The 12446-nt window shown below is 43.9% G+C and overlaps 1 protein-coding gene across 5 annotated transcripts in view; it reads right to left on the minus strand.

Annotated features, from left to right (window-relative positions):
- The window catches only part of ydjc (YdjC chitooligosaccharide deacetylase homolog), a 70551-nt gene continuing 58105 nt past the window's right edge, over window positions 1–12446 (minus strand). For 4 of the 5 annotated variants that reach the window (XM_080208652.1, XM_080208653.1, XM_080208655.1 and 1 more), the window contains one exon: window positions 1–1352. In XM_080208652.1, the coding sequence (XP_080064778.1) occupies window positions 1004–1352 (349 nt within the window). In that variant the 3' untranslated portion in view covers window positions 1–1003. Of the gene's footprint in view, window positions 1353–10706; window positions 10789–12446 lie in introns of all 5 variants that reach the window. The other variant, XM_080208656.1, reaches the window with a different exon arrangement.

Consider the following 12446-nt stretch of genomic DNA (forward strand, 5'->3'; position numbering starts at 1 on the left):
TAATTTTATTTGCCAATTCTGTCAAGTCATTTGAATGTTTTGTAACATTATACAACAGTACACAGTCTTGTTCAAGTCAAAACTCATACAAATCAGTTTTTAAAAAAAAACAATATACTGGAGTACAACCGTTCATTTTCTTAAAATGTAAATCAGCAGCCTTGTAGACCCAAGATACTCAGCAGTTCACTTCATAGGTGTGAAATAATCTCCTGGTCATCATTAAGTGTAGTGTTTCAGGTCAGGAAGTTATGTTTCCACTGGAAGTCTCCCACTTCCAAGATGGGATATTGCTGTACACTGCATAAAGAAACTGGAGATGTACTGCAGTCCATGTAAACAAATGTTCAACTGAATAATCTTGCACACCAGTTTTGCTTCATAACCTAACACTTAAGAGACCAAACACTGATATTAATCATTGAGCAATGATTATTTTAAACCGTCTTCATACTGGACTTCAAGTTATTGCACAGTTCTGTTTCATAATTTCCTCTATATACAGTACCTGTTTAAACAAGGATAGATATTTAGTGCTTGCTAAAATATAAGCTTCTGAGGTTTCATCAGCTTTGGTTCCCTTTTGAGTCTGTGGATGGAATGTTTTGAAACATTCAGAACACAGCACTGTTAACATAATTTCTATATCCTAGAAAAATTAATGCAAAATAAATAATTCTACTGGCCATATAAAGTTGTCTTTTTTCCTCAAGAACTGGCACTGATGTGCTCTGATTGGGACTAGGAGTAATCAAAAGGGGGTTTTTGCTACGTGAATTCCATTAACGATTATGTATTTTTCAATACCATCAGTGAAATATTGGATTATTTCCAGTTCCACTTCTCTAAAGAGCCTGCCTGATTTTGCCAATGTGGCTTAATTTGTAAGCGGTGCTGGCATATACTATCCCACCTCAATCTGAAAAACTCAAAGCTATATTCTTCTCCCTCCTGCCCCACTCTTCCTCCGAAGCATCACTCTGCCAGCTCCTCTTTATTTCCTTTACAAGTCTTTAAAAGAGCACAGTTGGATGTTTTTATCCTCATAATATTTTAGGAGCTTTGACTCCTTGAGGGTTTGCAGTTCGTGGAGTCTGTCTGCAGACATTGAAAACTCATCGGGCCCCTCTCCACATCCCCCCTCTTCAGGGAAGCTGCAATAACCAGGATGCACCATTAGCTCCATTGTCAATATTGAGTCATCTTGCAGCGGGCGGAATTTCTTCCCGCAGGAGCTGTCCAAATGTTGCTTTACTTTCCTTGCAGTGATGGCATTCTCAATGAGCCTCTGAATGTTTGACACCGACATGTTTTTTCCCATTGTTGTTAGACCAATATAGATATCAGTCCACCTGTTGGGAGAAATAAAATTTAAAGCAGCCGTCAGTGAAATAAAATGTAATTTAAAACTTGTCACGTTTACAAAAAGCACAGTGTCTATTGATAGCACTGTCAGCCAGTGAGGGGAAAATTGGTGGAGTTTGTAGTCAGGTGTTTTGCAAAATGTTCCCTCAGTTGGCTCCCCCTGGGAACTGGAGTTGATTTACAGCAGAGATGCAGATTATTTAGACAATGTCCCTTATTCGAGTCTCTCCAAACAAATAGTTTGGAATCACATTACCCAAACAGCTTAAACTTCAAATTGCCCATTAAAAATCACAGGGAATGCAATCCTAGTTTGTTTAATCTCACCTTGGAGATTACAAATCATAGAATTCTACAGTGCAGATGGGGGCCATTTAGCCCATCGAGTCTGCACCAGCCACGATCACACCCAGGCCCTTTCCCCACAACCCTGTGCATTTACCCTAGCTAGTGCCACTGACACTAAAGGGGCACCTAACCCACACATCTTTGGACTGTTGGAGGAAACCCAAGCAGACAAGGGAACGCAAACTCCACACAGATAGTGACCCAAGCTGGGAATCGAACCTGGGTCCCTGATGCTGTGAAGCAGCAATGCTAGCCCCAATCATAATACATTCATTTTTTTAAAAAAAAATCACTTTTCAAAACCATATAGGCTTTGTTCACACTAGCCGTGACATTCAGTTCCACCTTGAACGTTTGGAATGAGCTCGATAGATGTTTTGCTGACAATTTGCAACAAATTCCTTTATTTGATTAGCAGTTAGCTAGAATGGTGCACAAATTTAAATCTCTTGAGAGTAAAGGCTTCAATGAGTTGTTAGCTATGAATCCTCCTTAAGGGGGCTGAGCTATTATGTATATGCTAGTTTAGCACACTTAATGTCTGATAGGAATTACCATTACACTTGAGAACAAACATGGTGTGAGAAACAGCTTACGTTTCTAGTTTAACTTGCCTTCTTTGTTGAAATCCCAAATACCAACTTGACCAGCGCCGTAAATAAAGGAAGCCATTTAAAAACAGCAAACAAAAGCACTGACGCTTATTTTTAGGGTAGAATTGAGTAGAGAAATCACATCAAACATATAGAATCTTGGGTTCGAGCTGCTGACAGTTTTGGTCTCCAGAACATGAAGGCAGTGGAGAAAGTGCAAATAAAAGATGAACTCGAGTTATACCAGAGCTAAGAGATAGATAGATAGAACACTACAGCACAAACAGGCCCTTCAGCCCATGAGTTGCGCTGATCACATCAACACCTACCAATCTATAAACCTATCTATAACCCCCAATCCCATTAAACCCCATATACTCATCCAGAAGTCTTTTAAAAGACCCCAGCGAGTTTGCCTCCACCACCACTGACGGCAGCTGATTCCATTCACTCACCACCCTGAGTGAAAAACTTACCCCTAACATCACTTCTGTACTTTCCTCCCCGCACCTTAAATCTGTGTCCTCTCGTAGTGACCATTTCAACCCGGGGAAATAGCCTCTGAGAATCCACCCTATCTATTCCTCTCAACATTTTATAAACTTCTATCAGGTCGTCTCTCAACCTTCGTCTCTCCAGGGAAAAAGAGTCCCAGCTCCCTCAACCTAACTTCATAAGGCATGCCTCCCAGTCCAGGCAACATCCTTGTAAATCTCCTCTGTACCCTTTCAATAGCTTCTACGTCTTTCCTATAGTGAGGCGACCAGAACTGCGCACAGTACTCCGAATGAGGCCTGACAAGGGTCTTATAAAGTTGCAACATTACCTCCCGATTCCTAAACTCAATCCCTTGATTAATGAAGGCCAGTACACCATACGCCTTCTTGACCACATCCTCCACCTGCGAGGCCGATTTAAGAGTCCTGTGGACCCGGACCCCAAGATCCTTCTGCTCTTCAACACTACTAAGACTCCTTCCTGCCCTTGATAGTGTACTCGTTCATCCTGTTGGTTCTGCCAAAATGGACGACTACACATTTATCCGCGTTGAAGTCCATCTGCCACTTCTCCGCCCAGTCCTGCATCCTATTTATGTCCTGCTGCAACTTTTGACATCCTTCCAGACCATCCACAACACCACCGACCTTCGTGTCATCAGCGAACTTACTTACCCATCCCTCCACTTCCTCATCTAGGTCATTTATGAAAATGACAAACAGCAAGGGTCCTAGAACAGATCCCTGGGGCACTCCACTGGTGACTGACCTCCATGCCGAAAAAGACCCATCCACAACCACTCTCTGCCTTCTGCAGGCAAGCCAGTTCTGGATCCACAAGGCCAAAGGCCCTTGGATCCCATGCCCTCTCACCTTCTCAAGAAGTCTTGCAGGGGGGACCTTATCAAACGCCTTGCTGAAGTCCATGTACACCACGTCCACTGCACCTCCTTCGTCAATGTGTTCAGTCACATTATCGAAGAACTCAACCAGGCTTGTAAGGCACGACCTGCCCTTGACAAATCCATGCTGCCTATTTCTGATCATGTCAAACCTCTCCAAATGCTCGTAAATCTTGTCCCTCAGAAGCCTCTCCATCAGCTTACCAACCACTGAGGTCAGACTCACCGGTCGGTAATTTCCCGGGCTATCTTTGTTCCCTTTCTTGAAAATAGGAACTACATCCGCAATCCTCCAATCTTCCAGAACCTCTCCCGTCTCCATTGACGACGCAAAGATCATCGCCAGGGGCTCTGCAATCACTTCCCTCGCCTCCCACAGTATCCTGGGGTACATCCCATCTGGTCCCGGCGACTCATCTATCTTGATAGAATTCAAAAGTTCTAACACATCCTCCTCCTTAATATCCATATACTCAATCTTTTCCATCTGCTGCAAATCCGTAGCAAAATCTCCCAGATCAGTTTCCACCGTGAATACTGAGGCAAAGTACTCATTAAGCACCTCTGCCATTTCTTCTGGTTCCACACAGACCTTTCCCCCTTCACCTTTTATAGGTCCTATCCCTTCTCTTCTCATCCTTTTACCTTTCACATATTTATAGAAGGCCTTGGGATTCTCCTTAATCTTACCCACCAAGGTCTTCTCATGACCCCTTCTGGCTCTCCTAATTTCCCTTTTAAGCTCCTTTCTACAGCCCTTATACTCCTCAAGATCCTTAACATCTCCTAGTTCCCTGAACCTTTTGTACACCTTCCTTTTCCTCCTGACTAGGTTCAACACAGCCTTTGTACACCACGGTTCCTGCGACCTACCAAAACCCCCTTGTCTCATCGGAACGTTGTCATGCAGAGCTCCAGACAAACATTCCTTGAATATCTGCCACCTTCCTTCGGTACTTTTCCCTAAGAATGCCTCCTTCCAGTTTATTTGTCCAAGTAACTTCCTGACTTCTTCGTATCTCCCCTTACTCCAGACAAACACCTTCCTAGCCTGCCTGATCCTATCTCGTTCCAATGCAATTGTGAAGAAGATAGAATTATGGTCACCATTCCCAAGATGCTCTCCTACCGAGAGATCCATCACCTGCCCTGGTTCATTCGCCAGTACCAGGTCAAGTACAGCCTCTCCCCTCGTAGGCTTATCTACATACTGTGTCAGGAAACCTTCCTGAACACACCTAACAAACTCCTCCCCATCCAAACCCCTTACCCTAGGGATATTCCAGTCGATGTTTGGGAAATTGAAGTCTCCCATCACGACAACTCTGTTGAGGTTAATACCTGTCAGGAAAAGTTGAGCAGGCAAGGGGAATTCTCTAGAAAAGGAAATACTGAAGGATGACTTGATAGAACTCACTAATGCCAGAGATTAATGGGATGCAAATGGAAAAAATGTTCCCACTCTCATTTATGGCCCCAAGTTTGGATTTTCCCCACAAGATGATCACAAATAAATCCAATGGGGAATTCAGATGGAACACTTCTATCCAGAACTTGTTACCACAGGCAGTGAAGTAACAGCACAGATGCATTTGAGCAGTAGCTTAATCTGCACCTTGTAGGAAATGAGAATAGAAGATTCTGCTGAGATTATATGAAGATGGCTAATGAAATGCTGACCTTTAGTTTTAGAATAGAATACAAGAGACTAGAGGTTATACTTCAACTGTACAAAGTCCTGGTTAGCCCATGCCTGAAGTAAGCATAGAAACCCTACAGTACAGAAAGAAGCCAGCGGAGTGCCTCAAGGATCTGTTCTGGGACCCTTGTTGTTTGTCATTTTCATAAATGACCTGGATGAGGAAGTGGAGGGATGGGTAAGTAAGTTCGCTGATGACACGAAGGTCGGTGGTGTTGTGGATGATCTGGAAGGATGGCAAAAGTTGCAGCAGGACATAGATAGGATGCAGGACTGGGCGGAGAAGTGGCAGATGGACTTCAACGCGGATAAATGTGTTGTCGTCCATTTTGGCAGAACCAACGGGATGAACGAGTACACTATTAAGGGCAGAAGTCTGAGTAGTGTTGAGGAGCAGAAGGATCTTGGGGTCCGGGTCCACAGGACTCTTAAATCGGCCTCGCAGGTGGAGGAGGTGGTCAAGAAGGCGTATGGTGTACTGGCCTTCATTAATCGAGGGATTGAGTTTAGGAGTCGGGAGGTAATGCTGGAACTTTATAAGACCCTTGTCAGGCCTCATTTGGAGTATTGTGCGCAGTTCTGGTCGCCTCACTATAGGAAAGATGTAGAAGCTATTGAAAGGGTGCAGAGGAGATTTACAAGGATGTTGCCTGGACTGGGAGGCATGCCTTATGAAGTTAGGTTGAGGGAGCTGGGACTCTTTTCCCTGGAGAGACGAAGGTTGAGAGGCGACCTGATAGAAGTTTACAAAATGTTGAGAGGGATAGATAGGGTGGACTCTCAGAGGCTATTTCCCCGGTTTGAAATGGTCGCTACGAGAGGACACAGATTTAAGGTGCGGGGAGGGAGGTTCAGAAGTGATGTTAGGGGTAAGTTTTTCACTCAGAGGGTGGTGAGTGAATGGAATCGGCTGCCGTCAGTGGTGGTGGAGGCGAACTCGCTGGGGTCTTTGAAAAGACTTCTGGATGAGTATATGGGGTTTAATGAGATTGAGGGTTATAGATAGGTCTGTAGGTTGGTAGGTGATGTGGTCGGCGCAACTTGTGGGCCGAAGGGCCTGTTTGTGCTGTAGTGTTCTATGTTCTATGTTCTATGTTCTTAAGCCATTCAGTCCATCGAGTCTGCATCAACCACAATCCCACCCAGGCCCAACCCCCATATCTCTACATATTTATCCACTAATCCCTACACATCCCAGGACAGTAAGAGCAATTTTTTGGCATAGCTAATCAACCTAACCCGCACATCTCTGGACTGTGGGAGGAAACTGGAGCACCCGGAGGAAACCCATGCAGGCACAGAGAGAATGTGTAGACTCCACACAGACAGTGACCCAAGCCAGGAATCAAACCCAGATCCCTGGAGCTGTGAAGCAGCAGTGCTAACCACGGTGCCACCCAGTACTGACAGCAGTTATGAGCACCACACCTTTGGAAGAATATACAAGCCTTGCAGGGAATAGCAACACGGATTTATTAAAATACCACCCAGGACTTCAAGGATTAGGGAGTGGCACAGTGATTAGCACTGTTGCCTCACAGGGCCAGGGACCTGAGTTCCATTCCCAGCTTGAGTCACTGTACGTGCGTCTGCAGTTTGTGTGAGTTTCTGCCGGGTGCTCCGGTTTCCTCCCATTTTCTGAAAAGGGTGCTAGTTAGATGCATTGACCCAAAAAGGTGCTGGACTGTGGCGACTAGGAAAGTTTCACAGTAAGTTCATTGCAGTTAATGTAAGCCTTATTTGTGACTAATAAACAAACTTTATTGTGTTAATTGGTAGGCAACTTTAACTCCCCACCCCCGCCGAGTGTAATTTATCCTTTACCCATCCTCCAGACCGACTGTTCATCCAGCCAGATGAAAAGAAATGTCTGTCGGCCATGAAATGTTGGAACTGGAGTGTCCTGCTCACTCCCATACTATTTTGAGTATAGTATGATTACACAATGAAGGCATCCCCCATCAGACTAGGGCTACACAGAGACAGCAAGTGTCAAACATAAAGCCCATGTGCTCTGAAGAGGTAAAAGTAGCAAGGAAGAAAATTTGAAGTATGATATGTGAACTACTGCGAAAGAATAATCGCTAACGCAAATTAATACAGAAAAAAAAGTATGTCGACGCAGGAAAACTGAAATAACAAAATCCTGGGAGCACTCAAAGGGCTGGTGAAACCTACAGAGAGGAATAGATTCAAAGTTTCCGGTCAATAACCTTTCTGATGCTGTCAGATTGTTGCGTTTATTGTATGTATTTTAAAAAAAAAGTTCTTAAGACTACAGAACGTAAAGGGTTTCAGACACATGTGATCACCACTGCCTCCAAATGATGCAGTATCCTGACTTGGAATTACATCACCATTCCTTCCCTAGCGTGGGATCAAAGTTCTGGAACTCCCCTTTCTAACAACTCTGTGGGAGTACCCACACCAGATGGGAGGTAATGGCTCACTGCCACCTTTGTGGGGCAGTTAGAGATGGGCGATAAATGCTGGCCTAACCACATCCCATGAAAGGAAATACAATGCCAAAACAAACATTAAGTTGTCTGATCTTGAAGTCTGCTCTGAAAGCAACAATCTTGATATAAATGGTCCAAACAACAACATTTTGTAAAGTTGTAGCAGGATCCTATGCAGGGTTAGGTTTGAACAAAATGGCTCAGGATAGCATACCTGCACAAAGGATATAAGGATCCAGTCTAAAATTGACATGTTGTTCCTGGTTAGAGTTATATAAATTGTAACTGTAAAAATATCCTAGTTTAAGGCCCCATTAAAAATGAATCTAAGGAGATAGTTTGGTGGTACAGTGGTTAGCACTACTGCCTCACAGCGCCAGGGACTCAGGTTCGACTCCAGCCTCGGGTGACTGTGTGGAGTTTGCACATTCTCCTCGTGTCTGTGTGAGTTTATTCCGGGTGCTCCGGTTCCTTCCGCATTCCAAAGATGTGCAAGATAGGTTAATTGGCTGTGGTAAATTGCCCCTTAGTGTCTGTGGTCGGTGGGGGGCAGATTCCGGTCCATGCAGGCTTAACAGGCCGAATGGCCTCCTTCTGCAGTGTGGGGATTCTATGATTTCTATGAAGAACTCGGCATTCTTTAATAAATCTAAGATTGGATCTCTGCATCCAATGCTAGATGGAAAATGTGAAGTGTGTGTATTCTGGGGCACTCAACAATAAGAGTGACTGAGTTTCAGATCTATTAGATGTAAAAAAAATTGCATTTATCTAACACCTTTCACAACCTTACCTGGTCCCAAAATGCTTTATAGCCAATTAAGTACTTTTGAAATTTAACACAGATACAGAAGCAGGAATGGGCCATTTGAGCTAACTCTGCTATGCAGAATGTTCATGACTGACCCTCAACACCTCCCTATAACCCATGGCCATGCTAAATCACCCTTTAGTGTCAGGAGGAATTAGCAGGGTAAACATGTAGGGCTGCAGGGATGGGCCTCTGTGGGATTATTGTCAGTGTAGACTCAATGGGCCAAATGGCCTCCTTCTGCATTGTAGGAATTCTGTGATACATTTCTACTGGCATATATTAAGTTTTACAAGGAATTGGACAAAGGTTTTCCCTTAAAATTTCACTTTCACGTGAAATATACCAATATTTGGTATATTTAAATTGATATTGTGCCTGCAACGACATTATTTGATATTGGCATGTTCACTCATAGCTCCTTGAAAGTGGAGTCACAGGTGGATAGAGTGGTGAAGAAGGCATTCAGCATGCTTGATTTCATCGGTCAGAACACTGAATACAGAAATTGGGACGTCTTGTTGAAGTTGTACAAGACATTGGTAAGGCTTGGAATACTGTGTGCAATTCTGGTCTCCCTATTATAGAGAGGATATTATTAAACTAGAAAGAGTGCAGAAAAGATTTACTAGGATACTACCTGCATTTGATGGATTGAGTTATAAGGAGAGGCTGAATAGACTGAGATTTTTTCCTCTGGAGTGTAGGAGGCTGAGAGGTGACCTTATAGAGGTCTATAAAATAATGAGGGGCACAGATCAGCTAGATAGTCAATATTGTTTTCCAAGGCTAGGGAAGTCTACAACTAGAGGGAATAGGTTTAAGGTGAGAGGGGAGAGATAAAAGTGTTCAGAGGGCCAATTTGTTTTTTCACAGAGAGTGGTGACTGTCTGGAACAAGTTGCCAGAGGCAGTAGTACAATTTTGTCTTTTAAAAAGCATTTAGATAGTTACATGGGTATAGAGGGATATGGGCCAAATGTGGGCAATTGGGACTAGCTTAGGGGATTTAAAAAAGGGTAGCATGGATAAGTTGGGCCAGAGGGCCTGTTTCCATGCTGTAAACCTCTATGACTATGGGGGTGATGAGCAACAGCAGAATTGTATGCAACGACAATCAATAAGCCATAGCCTGGCATATCCCCATTCTATCATTACCATCAAGCCAGGGGTTCAACCCTGGTTCAATGAAGTGTGCAAGAAAGCATATCAGAGACAGCACATGGTGGCACAGCAGTTAGCACTGCTGCCTCACAGCGCCAGGGACCCGGTTTCAATTCCCAGCTAGGATCACTGTCTATGCGGAGCTTGCATGTTCTCCCCATGTCTGCGTGGGTTTCCTCCACGCGCTCCGGTTTCTTCCCACAGTCCAAAGACGTGCAGGTTAGTTGGATTTGCCGTGCCAAATTGTCCCTTAGTGTCAGGGAGACACTAAGTTATGGAGATGGGGCCTGGGCGAGATTGTTCTCGGTGCAGACTCAATGGGTTGAATGGCCTCTTTCTGCACTAAGATTCTATTCTAGGATACACATACTGTGATTATAAGAGCAAGTCAGAAGCTGGAAAACAACTCTCAACTTCCCAAAGCCTGTCCACCATTTACAAGTCGTGAGTGTGATGGAATACTCTCCACTTGTCTGCACGAGCACAGCTCCAACAACACTCATGAAGCTCAACACCATGCAGCCCACTGAACACAGATAGAACATTACAGCGCAGTACAGGCCCTTCGGCCCTCGATGTTGTGCCAACCAGTGGAACCAATCAATGACCCTCTAACCATTGAGTGGCATCCCATCCACAAACATTCAATCCCTCCACCGCTGACATATAGTGGTAGCAGTGTGGCAAGAACACACCAAGGCTCCTTCAACAGTACATCCCAAACCCACAACCTCTACCACCTAGAAGGACAAAGGCACCAATTGCATGGGAAAGCCACCAACCAAGAAGTTCCCTTCCAAGTCACACAACTGACTTGGAAATATATCGCCATTCCTGGAACTCCCTCCCAAATAGCACTGCGGACATACCTGCAGCAGTGTCTTAAGAAACTGGCTCACCACCACCTTCTGAAGGGTGATTAGGGATTTGCTAGCCAGCGATGCTGATGCCCTGTGAAAGAATAAAAGAAAAAGGGCTTGGGTAGCCATCTCTGACAGAGGATTAAATATTTTCAATGAATTCTCAGAAGGAAATCATTGGGGCAACTGAAGGCAATGCGCAGAGACAGAAGGAGATGTGAAAATGTAATATTCAATAATGAAAATCTTTCATAATTGGAAGTTACCAAAAGATTTGCTTAAAAAATGCATTTAGATGGAAATGTGGAAGGCAAGGTTTCTGAATCTCACAGAGGAGAATAAGGCAGAGACTTGCTGTGGAGTTTAGAGGGCTGGCCTAGAGTCTATCCTCCACTTCTAATCATTAATCAAATTCTACAGCATGAAAGGAAAACATTTGGTTTATTATGTCTGTGCTGGCACTTTGATAGAGCTATCTAGCGAAATACTGTCTCCCTCCCTTGTTCTTTGTCCTCCAAATGTTTTCTGTTCAACTTATCTAGGATTTCTTTTATATTTAGGGACTTATTTTACTTTGTAAGTTATTTCAGCTTGAAATGCACAGGTTGCACATGAATGATACAGCATTTCAAACTGTGTATCCAGACAAAAAAAATGCCCGATTGCACCCAATTCCAGTTTTATTATAGATTCCTACAGGAATCCATTATTCACTTAAAGTCATTTCACTTTAAGGTTGCAACTTTCAGGAGTGTAATTAGAACTTTAAGACAGGACTCAGTGTATCACATTGCTGTTTGCAAGGCCTCGTTGTCCACAAATTTTCCTACATGACAAAAGGTAGTGCACATTGTGTACAGTTTTGATCTCCTTATCGAAGGAAGAATATACTTGCCATAGCGGGAGTGCAGCGAAGAGTCACCAGACTGGGAGGGCAAGATTATCGTACAGAGAGAGATTAGCAGGATTGAGCCTGTACTCACTGGAGTTCAGAAGAATGGTGGGGGGGGAATCTAATTAAAATGTATAAAATTCTGACAGGACTAGATGCAAGGATATTGTTTCCTCTGGCTGGGAGGAGGAGTGGGGAGGGGGAGCTGGATATTTAGAACAAGGGTTCAGAGTCTCAGGATATGGGGTAGGCCATTTAGGACAGAGATGAGGAGAAACATCTTCACTCAGAGGGTGGTGAACCTGTGGATTTCTCTATCACAGAAAGCTGTGGAGACGAAATCACTGAATATATTGAAGAAGGAAATAGATTTCTGGACTCTAAAGATGTCAAGGGGTGTGGGGAGATGTTGAGGGTCAGTCATGGACATATTGTATAACAGAGTTGGCTCAAATGGCCCATTCCTGCTTCTGTTTCTGTTACATTTCAAAAGTACTTAATTGGCTATAAAGCAATTTGGAACCAGGTAAGGTTGTGAAAAATGTTAGATAAATGCAAGTTTTTTTTAAACATCTAATAAATCAAGATAAAGGGGGGTGCGGTTTAGAACGGAGTTGAGGAGGAACTTCTTCACTCAAAGGGTGGTGAATCTCTGGAATTCTCTGCCCGTTGAAGTGGTGGAGGCTGCCTCGCTAAATATTTTTAAGACGCGGGTTGATGGGTTTTTGATAAGAGAGGGGATTAAGGGTTATGGGGAGAGGGCGGGAAAGTGGAACTGAGCCACGACAGATCAGCCATGATCTTATTGAATGGCGGGGCAGGCTCGAAGGGCTAGATGGCCTACTCCTGCTCCTATT

This window comes from Carcharhinus amblyrhynchos, chromosome 20, assembly GCF_965287045.1.
Source record: "Carcharhinus amblyrhynchos chromosome 20, sCarAmb.v2.hapA, whole genome shotgun sequence".
Taxonomy (NCBI): Eukaryota; Metazoa; Chordata; class Chondrichthyes; order Carcharhiniformes; family Carcharhinidae; genus Carcharhinus; species Carcharhinus amblyrhynchos.